Source organism: Gigantopelta aegis, unplaced genomic scaffold (assembly GCF_016097555.1).
Source record: "Gigantopelta aegis isolate Gae_Host unplaced genomic scaffold, Gae_host_genome ctg9286_pilon_pilon:::debris, whole genome shotgun sequence".
Classification (NCBI taxonomy): domain Eukaryota; kingdom Metazoa; phylum Mollusca; class Gastropoda; order Neomphalida; family Peltospiridae; genus Gigantopelta; species Gigantopelta aegis.
Window position 1 is genome coordinate 1 of NW_024537027.1, and position 17,149 is coordinate 17,149.

General features: G+C 37.0%; 1 protein-coding gene across 1 annotated transcript; it reads left to right on the top strand.

Moving 5' to 3' along the window:
* Nucleotides 1-7,626: 7,626 nt before the first annotated feature.
* Nucleotides 7,627-16,919, top strand: LOC121367130 (the record flags this gene model as incomplete). The annotated part of the gene is made up of 5 exons (XM_041491277.1): nt 7,627-7,741; nt 9,453-9,596; nt 13,036-13,197; nt 15,436-15,454; nt 16,598-16,919. Coding segments are annotated over 5 exons (762 nt in total), but the record flags the coding sequence as incomplete, so codon positions are not given.
* Between the last annotated feature and the right edge of the window lie 230 nt (nt 16,920-17,149).

The following is a 17,149-nucleotide window of genomic DNA, read 5'->3' on the forward strand; positions in this document are numbered from 1 at the left end:
TGCAAATATGCTGTGCAAATATGCAAATATGCTTCGTTTAGGAATTTGATGTTTCAACATACAACACAATAATAATACAGGTACTCGTCAGGGCATCTTGGCTTCCTAACCTAAAATGATGGGGGAAAAAATAAAATAAAATGAAACAGAACAAAACAAAACAAAAATAAAAACCTAGACATTATATTATTAACATTAAAAAAGCAAACGACATTAAAAAACAAACAAACATACAAAACCAAAACTAATTAATCCACGGTGTTGGCAGGCCCGTAGGATACGGGAAAGAAGGTACTCGTCCACTTGAGACCCAAAATGTTTACTCTTTTGTTCTGCTGTACATTTATATAGAAAGCCTCCCAAAATGTGCTTGTGACACTCCCACCCGACACTCGCATTACTTTGTGCTCCATTCCTTATATATCCCCTACGGGTATATCGTTTAACCTACATATACCAGTCGTGAATTGTGGGATGCGATGGAATAAAACTTTACACGTTTTGTTTTCTTTCTTTCTTACATTTACATGTGTTTGGTACATGGTGTTGCAGGAATTGTATACATATATACTAAAAATACTTACTTTCCATCTTATAAGCTATGCTAGGCAGTTAATATTTATTTTTGTTATATACTGACACACAATGAAAACGCAAAAACAACTTTTCATTGCAAATAACGACAAACTAATAATGAATTGATGGATAATGTAATATGACATTAATGACTGGTATTCATGAGATACATTCACATGGAAACATGGCCAGTTATCATCAGTAATCGAGTTGCATTCGCAATCGAAAAGTTCAACACCCCCCCCCCCCCCCCCCCCCCCCCCCCCCCCATCAAGGTCAGTATATGGTGTGTCTACCATTGGCCCGTGAGCATGCGTGAAGACGACGGGGAAAGGATTGGCACAGACATCTGAAATAAGACACAGGAATGTTCCTCCACTCCTCCTGCAACGCCTGTGCAAGCTCAGCGACGTTACGCGGTGGTGGCTGGCGGTGACGTACACGACGCCCTAATTCATCCCACATGTGTTCAATTGGGTTCAAATCCGGTGAAACGGTGGGCTAGTTCATAACGGTGATACCGGCTTCTTGTAGGAATGCCTGGGTAATGTTTGCAGTATGTGGACGGACATTGTCTTGTTGAAACAGAAGGGGACCTCCTGGTCTTCGGTGACGGCGCAAAAGTGGCTGGAGAACTGGTCTTAGAATAACGTCAACATAACGCTGGGCTGTAAGGGAATCGTGGACAATGATGAGATCACTTCTGAAATCACAGTTATCCCCCCCCCCCCCCCCCCATACCATCAGACAACCGCCGCCAAACCGATCACGTTCCCTCACTCATCGTTCGTTTACAATTATGAACATTTTCACGAGCGTAAAAACAGGAGTGGTTAGGGTAATACCAATATACACTTGTATACCAAAAACGGTTCTTTTCTACTTGATGTTTAATATAACCATCGTTCTATTTATAATCATCTGCATTATACATTTCTGAGTGGCGCAGAGCGTACTTGTGAAAATAATAATAATTTGAGAAACATTGCGTCAAATAACGATGGTCAGTACAGCACATAACTTTCTGCACCGCCAGTAGGACCTCCATGTTCCAAGATTTCAGAATATAATTTTTTTTTTTTTTAAACCTTCGTACTCTTTACTTCTAAATTCACCAGGGGTGCATGGCGGGCTCACCTTTCATGAACATCTGATATCACCTGTATTTGTAAAGTGATTCATGAGTGCACATCATCACAGCTATATATTTCCAATAAGCTCAGTCCTGTGGTAGCTATGTTTTAATAAACTAGTCCTAGGGTGGCAGTCTTTCACATGGTGGTCAAAAGTATGTATTTTCAAATAAAGGATCTCCTCGGGAGTGGCTGTCCTCCTATAGAGACGACACTATATAGTGATTCATGGAATCAACCACTATTTTGCCAAATGCCTACTCCACTCTGTATTGCAGTGTTACGGTCTTCACTGCAGAAACAGATTTTGACATTCAGATTTAGCACGTGTTGAAGAACCACACCGCACGTGTAGTTTGTGCAGCTACGTTAAATCACAACAATCGGCAAACAACATAATGAGTACACATGAACATAATTTATCTCTTTGAAATTGAAATAAAACAATAAAAGCTAAGTGGTGCTTAGCTAATGTGTAGGTATATATATATATATACACAACTTGAGGTACAAAAATAGATTTTAAAATATGCCAAAACTATTTTGCAGTATATTAACATTTCACTGTTTGCAATATTATAGATGTGAAATACCACAGCTGTTTTGCAGTTTATTGTTAATAGTATATAATATAAACACATTAATATTACAGAATGTCCAAATGGTAGATATGGCAAAGGTTGTAAAAGATCCTGCGGAAACAGTCACTGTCTTGAAAACTCGCCATGTAATCACGTGACGGGGAAGTGTGTCAGAGGCTGTGATCGGGGATATGAACCACCTGATTGCATTATGAGTACGTATGTTAAATCAAACATCTATGATTGAAGTAATATAGTCACTATTAAATTATTTCAATTATATGGCAAGACCCAATTTTAATTAAATACAAAAATTAGTGTTCCTTTTATTGTTCGTTTAATCGAACGTCTTTAGCAGAAAGAGTGAATTAGTTACATGATTTCAATTATTTGACAACAGCCAATATATAAAAAAATAAATGCACTAATGAGCAAATAAACAAATGAACAAATAGATAATAAAATAAATAAATAAAAGAGGATGTATTGTATTGTTTGTTGTATAATCAAATGTGTTTACATAAACCAGTATAGTTACAATTACATGATAGCAATTACGTGCACCAATCTTTTTCACTAACTAATACCAATTAACCACTAATCCACTGTCCTGGACAGACAGCTCAGATAGCTGAGGTGTGTGCCCAGGACAGCGTGCATGAACCTTAATTGGATATAAGTACGACACTAAAGTTGGAATGAATTAATGAATAGAGTTAATTGTGCGCTTCAAAATTAATTGAATATAGTGACGTCAAATATTTATAAGTAAGTAAGTAAGTTACATCTATCATAAATTATTAGACTGTAAATAAATTTATGACACTGTATTGATAGTTTTAGACTGTAAAGTCATCTATCACATTGTATTAATAGTTTCATATTGTAAAGGCATATATCAAACATCATTTATATTTTCGGACTGTAAAGATACTTTTTACACTGTACTAGCCTAATATTTTCAGATTGTAAAGAGACCTGTCCCACTACTAATAGTTTGAGACTATACAGAAATATACACAGACCTGTCACACTACTAACAGTTTGAGACTATACAGATATATACACAGACCTGTCACACTGCTAACAGTGTGAGACTATACATAAATATACACAGACCTATCACACAGACCTGTCACACTACTAACAGTTTGAGACTATACAGGAATATACACAGAACTGTCACACTACTAACAGTTTGAGACTATACAGGAATATACACATACCTGTCGCGCTACTAACAGTTTGAGACTATACAGAAATATACCGAGACCTATCACACTACTAATAGTTTGAGATATACAGAAATATACAGAGACTTGTCACACTACTAATAGTGTGAGACTATACAGAAATATACACAGACCTGTCACGCTACTAATAGTTTGAGACTATACAGAACTATACAGAGACCTGTCACGCTACTAATAGTTTGAGACTATACAGAACTATACAGAGACCTGTCACACTACTAATAGTTTGAGACCATACAGAACTATACAGAGACCTGTCACGCTACTAATAGTTTGAGACCATACAGAACTATACAGAGACCTGTGACGCTACTAACAGTCTGAGACCATACAGAACTATACAGAGACCTGTGACGCTACTAATAGTTTTGAGACCATACAGAAATATAGAGAGACCTGTCACACTACTGTTAGTTTGAGACCATACAGAACTATACAGAGACCTGTCACACTACTAATAGTTTTGAGACCATACAGAAATATAGAGAGACCTGTCACACTACTGTTAGTTTGAGACCATACGGAAACATACAGAGACCTGTCACACTACTAATAGTTTGAGACCATACAGAAATATAGAGAGACCTGTCACGCTACTAATAGTTTTGAGACATACAGAAATATAGAGAGACCTGTCACACTACTAATAGTTTGAGACCATACAGAACTATACAGAGACCTGTCACGCTACTAATAGTTTGAGACCATACAGAACTATACAGAGACCTATGACGCTACTAACAGTCTGAGACCATACAGAACTATACAGAGACCTGTGACGCTACTAATAGTTTGAGACCATACATAACTATACAGAGACCTGTGACGCTACTAACAGTTTGAGACCATACAGAAATATACAGAGACCTGTCACGCTAACAGTTTGAGACCATACAGAAATACAGAGAGAGCTGTCACACTACTAATAGTTTGAGACCATACAGAATTATACAGAGACCTTTCACACTACTAATATTTTGAGACCATACAGAAATATAGAGAGACCTGTCACACTACTGTTAGTTTGAGACCATACATAAATATAGAGAGACCTGTCACACTACTGTTAGTTTGAGACCATTCAGAAATATACACAGACCTGTCACACTACTAACAGTTTGAGACTATACAGGAATATACACAGACCTGTCACACTACTAACAGTTTGAGACTATACAGGAATATACACATACCTGTCACGCTGCTAACAGTTTGAGACTATACAGAAATATACAGAGACCTGTCACACTACTAATAGTTTGAGACCATACAGGAATATAGAGAGACCAGTCACACTATTAATAGTTTGAGACCATACAGAACTATACAGAGACTTGTCACACTACTAATAGTTTGAGACCATACAGAAATATAGAGAGACCTGTCACGCTACTAATAGTTTTGAGACCATACAGAAATATAGAGAGACCTGTCACACTACTGTTAGTTTGAGACCATACAGAACTATACAGAGACCTGTCACACTACTAATAGTTTTGAGACCATACAGAAATATAGAGAGACCTGTCACACTACTGTTAGTTTGAGACCATACGGAAACATACAGAGACCAGTCACACTACTAATAGTTTGAGACCATACAGAAATATAGAGAGACCTGTCACGCTACTAATAGTTTTGAGACATACAGAAATATAGAGAGACCTGTCACACTACTCTTAGTTTGAGACCATACAGAACTATACAGAGACCTGTCACACTACTAATAGTTTTGAGACCATACAGAAATATAGAGAGACCTGTCACACTACTCTTAGTTTGAGACCATACAGAACTATACAGAGACCTGTCACACTACTAATAGTTTTGAGACCATACAGAAATATAGAGAGACCTGTCACACTACTGTTAGTTTGAGACCATACAGAAACATACAGAGACCTGTCACACTACTAATAGTTTCAAAGTATACAGAACTATACAGAGACCTGTCACACTACTAATAGTTTCAAAATTATACAGAAATATACAGAGACCTGTCACACTACTAATAGTTTCAAATTATACAGAACTATACAGAGACCTGTCACACTACTAATAGTTTCAAATTATAACGAACTATACAGAGACCTGTCACACTACTAATAGTTTCAAATTATACAGAACTATACAGAGACCTGTCACACTACTAAGTATTTCAAATTATACAGAACTATACAGAGACCTGTCACACTACTAATGGTTTCAAAATTATACAGAAATATACAGAGACCTGTCACAATACTAATAGTTTCAAATTATACAGAAATATACAGAGACCTGTCACACTACTAATAGTTTCAAATTATACAGAACTATATCATACTGTATTTTTGTTAGACTGTGAACACATATCAATTGATATTTTCAGCCTGAAATTAATCTATCACACTGTATTGATATTTTAGCCTGAAATTAATCTATCACACTGTATTGATATTTTAGCCTGTATATATATATATATATATATATATATATATATATATATATATATATATATATATATATATATATATATATATATATATATATATATATTGTAATGGACCCTACTAGTGTATCCATTGATTATTAAGAGTATTTATGGACGAAATCACGTGATTAACACGTTAATAACAAACAGCTGATTTTGACACTTTAACTGAAAGTAAATTTATTTTACTTAATAAGACGATATTTCGATGAACTTGTTACTCTGTACATGTTGGTACTGATTTCACTGTACTCTAAATTAGCCTAGAATTATGTTTCACTTAGTGAATGTTATTTTGGAGTTTAAAATATTCCTATTTATGCGCTTATTCGCAGACGAATTCATCGATATCCGCCATATTGACTTCAACGGCATTTTTGCCACAGGGGTCGAAAATACAACACGTGTTACAAATAAATTAATTTGTTAAACGTTGTAAAATGATGTTAAATGACAAAGCTATTTGTTTATAATGTGTACAGAATTACTCTGATATGCTGTACGAGTTTACTGGTGATTTTTATAGGACTTGTTTGTCTATTTTTATAGCACGGTTTTTGGATACATTTTCACAAAATAATGGGGCATTGTTTTACGTTGACTTATATCGTAAAATGAATTGTTGTATAATATTAAGTATTGATGTGCCCCACTAGTTCAGTTTGGGGCAGAGTTTGCCCCTTCGTATTTATTGTTTGGAAACTAAGAAAACAAGTAGCAATAAACGTAAATGCTCGAACGGCCAACTCGATGTTTGTCCTATAAATTGTGCAGCTGATACTTACTTGATTTTGGGGCAGTAAAGTGTACATAAATACTGTATAATAGTATATTCTGGATCCGTTAGGGGCAGAAACTGCCCCACGTTATTTATGAGGTTATTTAGCATTTTCTTTGTAAAATACATCCGATCTGGTGTATCGTCAAGCCAAATTACGTAACGCGATTGGTTAGATGACGTCATATGAAAGTCTAAAAGGCGCGAAGGAACGTTTTTATATCACTTTGCACTTCGGTGTTACAGTCATGACATCTAAAATCATAAATGGAAGATTACCTTTATGACAAATAGTTAACTATTTAGGCCTGACATTTGGAATGGACACTGACACTGTTTACAAGCAGTTTTAAGTATTTAAACTAAATGAAATTATAATTGTGCGTACATTCCTATTACATTGTTTTTGATAAGTTCATAGCTCAGGTTCACTTGAATACCAGACATGATCTACTGGATAATGATGTCGATGTTGCTGTGTGTGTGTGTGTGTGAGTGTGTGTGTGTGTGTGTGTGTGTGTGTGTGTGTGTCTGTCTGTATGTATGTATATATATAAATATATATATATATATATATATATATATATATATATATATATATATATATATATCACACTGCATTGATATTCACAGATTGTAAAGATAATATCTACCTACACTGAATCGATATTATTAGAGTGTAAATACATATATCACACTGTATTGATATTATCCAATTGTAAAGATTTATATCACACCGTATTGATATTCTTATATTGTACAGTAATCTATCACACTGTATTGATATTTTCAGATTGTAAAGTCTTATATCTTACTATATTAATATTTTCAGATTGTAGACGTTCCTATGGTTTTAGTTGTAACATGGCTTGCAGTTCTCGGAAATGTTATGGAGATTACGAATGTGACCGATTTTACGGAAACTGTAGAGACGGATGTCTGGATGGGTTTGAGTTACCAGACTGTACAACTGGTATATCTTCTTCTTCTTTTCGTTCACTCTAATCATGACTGCTGAGTCCTAAATAGGTTGCGTTTCCAAAGTAAACGATTCTACACGACATCAGGGTGAACTGGGCAGTTTGCATAAGGTATTCTTTGTCGCCATGTAAATGTTCTGCTAGGGACACGAAAGCAGGTCATATCTGATATCTTAATTTGTTGGTGCTGACTGCAATCCTGGAGGAAGTGGGCTGTTGTTTCTTCTCCCTGTCCACATAGGCACATGGCTGTATTCGAGAGCATAGGAATGCTACTTAATCGTTTGCATTATATTTACCGTTAAAATAATGACCGTGAAAGTAATTTAAGCCACAAACCATACTACTAATTGAGGGTTCTAAATCATATGTCTTTGTATAACTCCCTATATATATATATATATATATATATATATATACATATATGGTCATCACAGACACACCGAGATATAAAAATTATTTGGAAAATCGAAATGGGAACTACGCTTATTTTCACAACCACTTATCTTTGTCAGTGCTCTATATATGTTATATTTAATCAAATCAAAAACTGAAACACGTTTTACATCCTTTCCTATAATTACGTCATTCAGAAACTTATATAGTGATCATGCTAACAATAGACATGTTTTATTTCATTATATTATATCACACACACACACACACACACACACACACACACACACACACACACACACACACTATTTACAGATTGTCTGTTATTACGTTCATTGGGGTATTAACAAAACACAAATCGTCCGCAAATTGTGTGAATAGGCGAATGGATTGTCTTTTAATTGTAATGAATATAACGGACATGTTATAAAGTATTATATTTGATTCATACACAGCATGTCGTGCTGGCACGTTTGGATCTGGATGTAAGGTAAACTGCAGTCAACGACACTGTGATGGAGACAGTATAACGTGTGATGCTCAACGTGGAACATGTAGAAATGGTTGTAGGCCAGGATGGAAGAAACCAAGCTGTATGGATCGTAAGAGAACCATATTTTATAATAATTATTATACATGTATGTTGTAATATTTTGATAAAATGTAATATCCAGTTATGTATTAAATATATGTTGTAATTCTTAACTGAATTGTAATTTCCAGTTATATAATATGTTGTATTTATTTGATATAATGTACTTTCCAGTTACATAATAATTATATGTTGATAAAATGTAATTTCTAGTTAAACCTGTGAAGACGCTTACGGTTCTTGACATGTCTTTAATATTTAAGAAGTGTAAAATTAAATTAGCTAGACATGTAAGGTTACTTTGCATGAATACTTGAGTTGTAATAGCTAAAATTGTATTGACTATCACACTATTGTAAACATTAATATTTACTGTTTAATATTATACCGAAGAACACTATCCTGAACTGTTTGGGTCGTAGGTTCAAACCCTCTGTCTACACATTAGGTTTTCCCCTATCATATCTAGTGCGTCACGACTGGAATACAAAAAGCAAATGCATATAAAAGAGTCCTTGTTGCTATTTGGAAAATGAAATATGCTTAATGAAAGACTATTTGACATGATTATCAAATAACTGTTTCAGCATATCATTCAGATAAATTGTCTTTTTGGATTCTTCTGTGTACAGATTTGATTTTGTTCACATAAGCTTCGAATTAATATTTAACATTGAATGCTTTTGCTAGCATGTGACCCTGGTCTGTATGGCGCCGATTGTTCGTTTATTTGCACAAGAAGACACTGTCTGAATAAAGCTGCGAGCTGTGATAACATGACTGGTTCATGTGGAGGAGAGTGTGAAGAATCCTGGAGAGGAGAAGACTGTACTGGTTTGTTCTTTTGTTGTGATTGATGGGTAAACTCATATGTGTCCAGGGATCCGATGCATTGGCATGTAAATATATAGTAAATGAAGCTAAAACATATGTATGTATGTATGTATGTATGTATGTATGTGTACGTACGTACGTACGTACGTACGTATGTATGTATACATGCATGCATGCAATGTATGTATGCATGTATGTATGTATGTATGTATTTAAGAATGAATGAACGCACTGGCTCAGGAATTTTTTAAAAACTAAAAAATTGTTATTTTCTAATTTTGCCCCCAGGGATTCGAAATTGATTTTAAATTGACCGTTGTGATATACCAAATATAACTGTTTTTCGGTCAGTCTTGTTTTAAATTTATTTGGCTAGTACTATGTTTTGTTTACAGCCGGATACGATGTATTTGGGTTTTTTTTTTTTTTTTTTAAATTGTTAGGAAAGGGATAACAACAAACCAACCACTGAAAAATGGACCGGCTTAGAGGCTTAGACGCAGGCTTAGGCGGCGTGTAGTCGGGTGGAGACTAAGATATCCTTGAGATACCTGTATGTATGTATGTATGTATGTATGTATGTATGTATATGTATTTGTATAGGTATATGTATAACATAGCTGAACAGATTATCATGAAGTTCATAAATGTAATATCATTTTAAATTACGGCAAAACACTGCAACAGCCGAGGTAGCCAGTTACACCTGAATTGTTATCAATACACAGACTAAAAGCAGAACTGCTCAAGCAATTCATTTACCTTGGCTGTTCACACACCTTTTATAATAATGAATGTTGTGATTGATGGGTAAACTCATATGTGTCCAGGGATCTGATGCATTGGCATGTAAATATATAGTAAATGAAGCTAAAACATATGTATGTATGTATGTATGTATGTATGTATGTATGTGTACGTACGTACGTACGTACGTTCGTATGTATGTATGCATGCATGCATGCATGCATGCATGCAATGTATGTATGCATGTATGTATGTATGTATGTATGTATGTATGTATATGTATTTGTATAGGTATATGTATAACATAGCTGAACAGATTATCATGAAGTTCATAAATGTAATATCATTTTAAATTACGGCAAAACACTGCAACAGCCAAGGTAGCCAGTTACACCTGAATTGTTATCAATACACAGACTAAAAGCAGAACTGCTCAAGCAATTCATTTACCTTGGCTGTTCACACACCTTTTATAATAATGAATAGAGGAACGTTACCAATGAGAAAAGGTATGATAAATTATTCGTAAAAATGTATATGGTATACAAATCGTTCAACAGACAACTACGTTTACTGTAGTGGTTCATGAGTGCCTATTGTACTGTCTTTCTCTAAATATTTCTCATTCTCAATCTACAGAAATTTATATTTTAAAATACGTTTGCTGCCAGTGTATGATATGTCCAGTTAACAGAGCCAATTTAATTACTAAAATTAAAGCTTAAATATATGTTATATTCAAGGGGTTTTAGTCATTAATTTTTTTGTATTATCTGAAACTTCATTTTACTGCCTATTTGAAATGTTGTTCTTTTTGTTTGTACGTAATTATTGGCAAATAAAATATAATTTTGGATATACAAACATTAGGACAACAAACACAATATATATATATATATATATATATATATATATATATATATATACTCTTCAAAAGAAGAAACGCAAAACCACATTGTCGTAACATTTGGAGAATTGATTTAATTATTGAATGGTGAGTCCGATAATTACCAAATGTTGCAGGATTGTTCACAATTCACTCTAGTCCATTGTGAGTAAGTGATAGGACACACCACCAAGGTCAAGGTCATCTGGAGTCAATACCGGGTGTGGCCCCCGCGTGTGTTGACAACTGCCTGGCACCGCCTGCCCATTGAAGCAACCAGAGTACGGATGACGTCCCGGGGGATGGTGGCCCACTCGGCCTGCAAGACTGCTGCCAGCTCGGGCAGGGTCTGGGGCTGTGGTTGTCGCTGTCGGAGGCGTCGGTCCAACTCGTCCCATAGATGCTCAATTGGGTTCAAATCCGGTGATATCGATGGCCAAGGAAGGACATTAATGTTGTTGTTCTGTAGGAAAGCCGTTGTGAGACGTGCTGTGTGAGGCCTGGCGTTGTCATGTTGGAACACTGCGTTGGCGTTGGCCATAACTGGAACGATGTGTGGCCGGAGGATCTGGTCAATGTAGCCCTGTGCATTCAGGTTGCCCTGCACGTGGACCAGGTCAGTTCTGCCAGTGTGTGAGATGGCTGCCCACACCATGACACTACCCCAGCCGAATCTGTCCACTTCCTGCACGCAGTTTGCCGCATAACGTTCACCACGACGCCTATACACGCGACATCTTCCATCATGACGTCGGAGCAGAAATCGAGACTCGTCACTGAACCACACCTGTCTCCATCGCAGTTGAGGCCATTGTCGATGAATCTGGCACCACTGCAGTCGGAGTCGACGGTGTTGTGGTGTTAAGATGACACCTCGAACTGGACGTCTGGCACGAATTCCTACCTCACGTAGGCGGTTCCGTACGGTCTGGTCGGATATCCTGCGCAAACCTGGTATTGCTGCGGCTGTGGAGGTGGCAGTAGTCAATCGTTCCCGAAGGTGGCGTATCCGGATGTAGCGGTCCTGCTCGGGGGTAGTGACCCGTGGTCGACCGGATCTAGGGAGGTCACGTGTTGATCCATGTTGCTGGTAACGGTCCCACAGTCTGGAGATGGTGCTTGGGGACACATGGAATGCCCTGGCAACGGCCGTTCTGGATTCGCCTGCGTCTAGTCGGCCGATGGCATTGTTTCTCTGCGGTTCACTGAGACGTGGCATGTCCTGGATTGTCAACTGTCGGCCAAATACAGAGGCCAGGCAAGCGAACACCCTGCACTTTTATACTGTCGGTGTTCATGTTGCACGTGCAGACAACGCACATGCAGTGGTGACATGGTTTGCACGTGGCTGCGTTTTTGCGAATATTCACATTTTGGAACTTTATTGTACAGTAGCTGCGTTTTATCGAATGTAACCGTGGGAATGTGTTTGGGACATGCAATGACCTTATATTCACAAAGCATGAACCGGTAGGAAACATAAAATCGGAGTTATAACCCATTTGTACCCTTTTGCGTTTCTTTTTTTGAAGAGTATATATATACCAAACTGATATACCAAAAAAAAAGTATTTAGTTCGTAATTGTCATTAAAAAGAATAAAATATCTATATACTTACTTTTTATGACACCTAAGAGCCGATGTGTATTTTTGTGCTAGGCTGTCGTTCAACATTCATTCATTCATTATTAGTTGGGAACATAACTGGTAATGTTAAAGAACATCTCTTAAGTTAGAACATCGTCTTTAACAGTACCTGTTTGGTCACTTTGATTGCATCTACTTGTGTCCTCCGTATCTCACAGGGTGTGATGGGAAATACGGCAGAGATTGCAGCTATTCCTGCAGTGACAGGAAATGTAGAAACCCCCCAGTGGCATGTCATCATGTGACTGGATCGTGCAATGGGCCGTGTGTTGCTGGTTGGCAAGGAATAGCTTGCAATGTGAGTGAGACCGAGTCTACAGGTAAGTCCATCACTTCTGTTATTTGACGCAATAGTGCATTCTTAGCTGTTCTTGCTCTTCCGCTGGTAATAATGTTGCCTGCGATGAGATGTGATGTGGGTCTCTCTCTCTCTCTCTCTCTCTCTCTCTCTCTCTCTCTCTCTCTCTCTCTCTCTCTCTCTCTCTCTCTCTCTCTCTCTCTCTCTCTCTCTCTCTCTCTCTCTCTCTCTCTCTCTCTCTCTCTTTCTTAGATAAAAACTACAGACTCACGCGGACATATATCCATTTAACTATGCACTTGCAAAAACATTGACAACCTGTGCCTGATCTCAAATTTCTGGCATAGAAACCAGATCATGTGCTATGTCCTGAAGAGTCATTATGTCTTCGATAAATAAGAACAGCTAACAATAATGACATTTTAGGAAGTGGAACTCATAATATTTGTGGACAATCTAGTGTGTGCCGTAGCTGGTAAGTTGGTGCTTAAATGATCTGCTTGGCCCAGCATGATGCACTAGGATTAGATTGCCTATAACGTGCGTACTCCTTCCATATAGATGTTTGTGCGTTTACTGGGTTGGTTGTCCAATGATGATTCCTGCTCTTTTAGACTGCTACTAGTGGGCCCAGCTTCTGTGTATTAGGTTCCATAGTGGACTGAGATCTGGTCTGGTGCTTATAAAACTTTTAGAGTCTATACTCGAGACACTAATAAAGTCTGAGACACTAACATCATGACATCGCCATACAAATTGTATGTATGTGATGTCATTACATTGTATGTATGTGATGTAGGAATTATGTCACCTGCCGAAAATGGCATCGCATGTAGGTAGATCTGCTAGTCAGCGTGGTTACCAGAATGTGTTACAACGATCAGATTCAGGATTTGACACCGGTACCTTTCTCCATTCAGATTCCCCTGTCGGACGAGTGTTAGCGTGGATACCCTTGTTGTTGTTGTAGTTTTGCCTCCAGACACACATACGTCCTTATGACCAACCTACGTTTCCCTAACACCATGCCAAAAATTGGCATAGGAGGACTGAACATGCTGCTTGGCCTAAAACACATAAACATAGTGACTATTTTAATAGGACCACGCTCATGTTTCGAGCACGAAATTGCAAGAATTTACTGATCAGATGAAACAACGTTTTATGACATCAAACACTGTCACGTTTATCACTAATGACAATACTTATTGCGTTAACTGTGCTATTAAACGTTGCGAGCACCGTGAACTTTGTCTCTGTGAGATGCCATTTGATATACAGCTATTGTCCGTCGGTTGATGCTACAATGAGTTTACCTTGAACTGTCGGGTAAAACTATTATAATTTGATATAATAACATTAGATTCATCATAAGACTGAAAACAAAACACAAATTATCGTCACATTGCTGTGTAAGACCTCGAGGCGACCTGAAATGGAAACAACTCTAATTAAACCTCTGCTGAAATACAACACATTGCATAATCTGGAATTCAGTTCTAGATATAGATACATAGATGAAATATATTGTTGCATCATAATTATCGAACTGTGCCCGCTTCTAAACATCACTTAACATAACGGTCAAGTCAGTTTTGAAAACAAGAAACTAAATCCAGGAAAAGGGGTGAATCGCAAAATATTAAAATGCAATATTGAATGCATAGAAATTAAAGACATTTTCTGGGTGAGTTACATAGTATGTAGCGACGATAACCCACCCTTGTACTGTGCTTCACTGTGTGTCTGAACTAGGTATTTTCAATTACAAATTGGAAAATATCTTCCACATTTACGTTTCCCATGAGCTCTCTTTGTGCTGGTCTGTCAATCTGTCAAACTAGTCTAGAGCGTGGTAGTCCACATTCTATATTTGCTTGCCCCATCCAGTACCCTCAATACAAAATCTTGATTATGCCAATGAAAACTAGGGTATATTTACAATGTACCAGCAAAACGCTAATTAGTCCATTTACTTCCCTGTTCTAGCTACCGGTACCTAGGGGTTTTAGAAAGAACGCTATTGCCGCACATCGAAAGAGTAAGTCAGTATATCTGTGTTCAAATATATAGGTTTTCTATTGATGATATATAGCAATTTAAAGCCCTTTTTAATACATATGTCAGTTCTTATAGTATCAAATCATATTTCCTTCTTGTGATTTTTATTTATATTTAGACACCAGTCAAAAGGACGGTGGGTCCACGAATGTTGCAATGGCTGCTATAATAGGAATACTTTGCATTATACTGATTGCAGTTTCTGGTACCTTCTTCTGGTAAGTGTGTTGTTGGGTTGGGTAGGGGGTTTTGTTGTGTGTTTTTTAATAGTATGGCATTAACGGGCATTTTATTTGAATGGACACACATTTTTAAAAGTACAGGGCAGGTTCCACAAATTACACATAGAAGACACTATTTAAACATGTCCACTGCTCAATTGTATTTATTTTTCATACAGATATCTCCCGATGCATACAATTCCCCATTTACCAAAACAATAGTCCTGTCGCATTTGATCCCTGGTTTGTTTTTTCCATTACGCACCAGAAGTCCAGATCATAGCCATTACAAGGTTTTCCCTATTTCAGGCACGGTTGAAACAAGTAGACATTGGTAGGAGGGGCTGATTGAGATCGAAGGCACAAAGCAAAGTTTCTAGGGGGTTCGGGGGTATGCTCTTCCATAACATTTTGTGAAACTAGATGTCCTGAAATACAATTTCCTGCATTCTACAATACAAATTCATCTTTGCCCTTCAGCTAAAATTATACTTGTTAATAAGTCTTAAAGTAAAAGAAATTTATAATTATATTACTGCTGCTTTTCCCCCGACATCCATTGTTGACAGATACACTGAAAGAAAGACTGGGGTGTGTGTGTGTTTATCAATGAAGAAGTAAATCATTAGTAAATGAAAAATGCGAACTCATATCCAGAACAGATAAATCCTGGCCAGAAAATCTAAATCCTAACAACATTAATTGCGACCATAACCAGATTTTTGTTTCAATTACGGGACAATATATCCTATTATTACATACTTATACAATCAAAATCGTACGTCACATAATTTTGAGATACCGTTTGACTTACCAAAGCTGTGATATAAACGCTAACGCGATTAGCCAACAGCACATTAAGGGAGAATGGGGTCAACACAATGTGACGTAAGATTTTGTACATTTCTTATATTATTGAAAGCAGTGCAGTTCAGCCAGACCGACCAGAAAAACGTCCGGAAAACTGGTTTATGCGCTTCAGTTACACTGTTTATGAACTCGTACATTGCAAAATGGTAATGCACTCGTTCATAAAACTGGTATTAAACTGAATGTCGTTTAATATTCTCTATTTATGGCACAATATGACTTAGCTTTTAAAAGAAATGTCTTGACATGTATTTTTATATTTGTATTCAGGTACGTCAGACGCCACAGGGCGACGTCAGGATCTACAACTAAAGAAAACACAAGTCCGACAAACCAAGATGACGAACACTATGACATCGTGGGCGGACAGACTGGTCGAGAACGAAACACCGCCAGAGTTGACGTTTCTTACGAGGGTGGATACGAGAATTCACCAAGGTCACGTGGAACAGATGACATTCCACAGCGCCCCCTAGGTGATAATGAGAGGGGTAACGTTAATGCAGGACAAGATATTCAGCTGAACGAATATGAACATCTTGATCCATCACAATCACCGCAGAATGTCTACGATAAAATAACTGGGAATTAAAGACATTCATCACACCGACAACTGAAGGATAACTAGTTTGGGAAGATCATGTTATTATATCATTTTCTTTAAGTAATAGTTGTTGAAATGTTTTGTTCCTTATGACATTGTTTTGTTCACAAACAAAAGAGATTTGCTTTGTAGAAATATATATTTAAAATTACAAAGTCCAACACTGTTGTATCAGTAATTCCTAAACAAACACACCCTCCCAATTTTTTTTTTTTCTG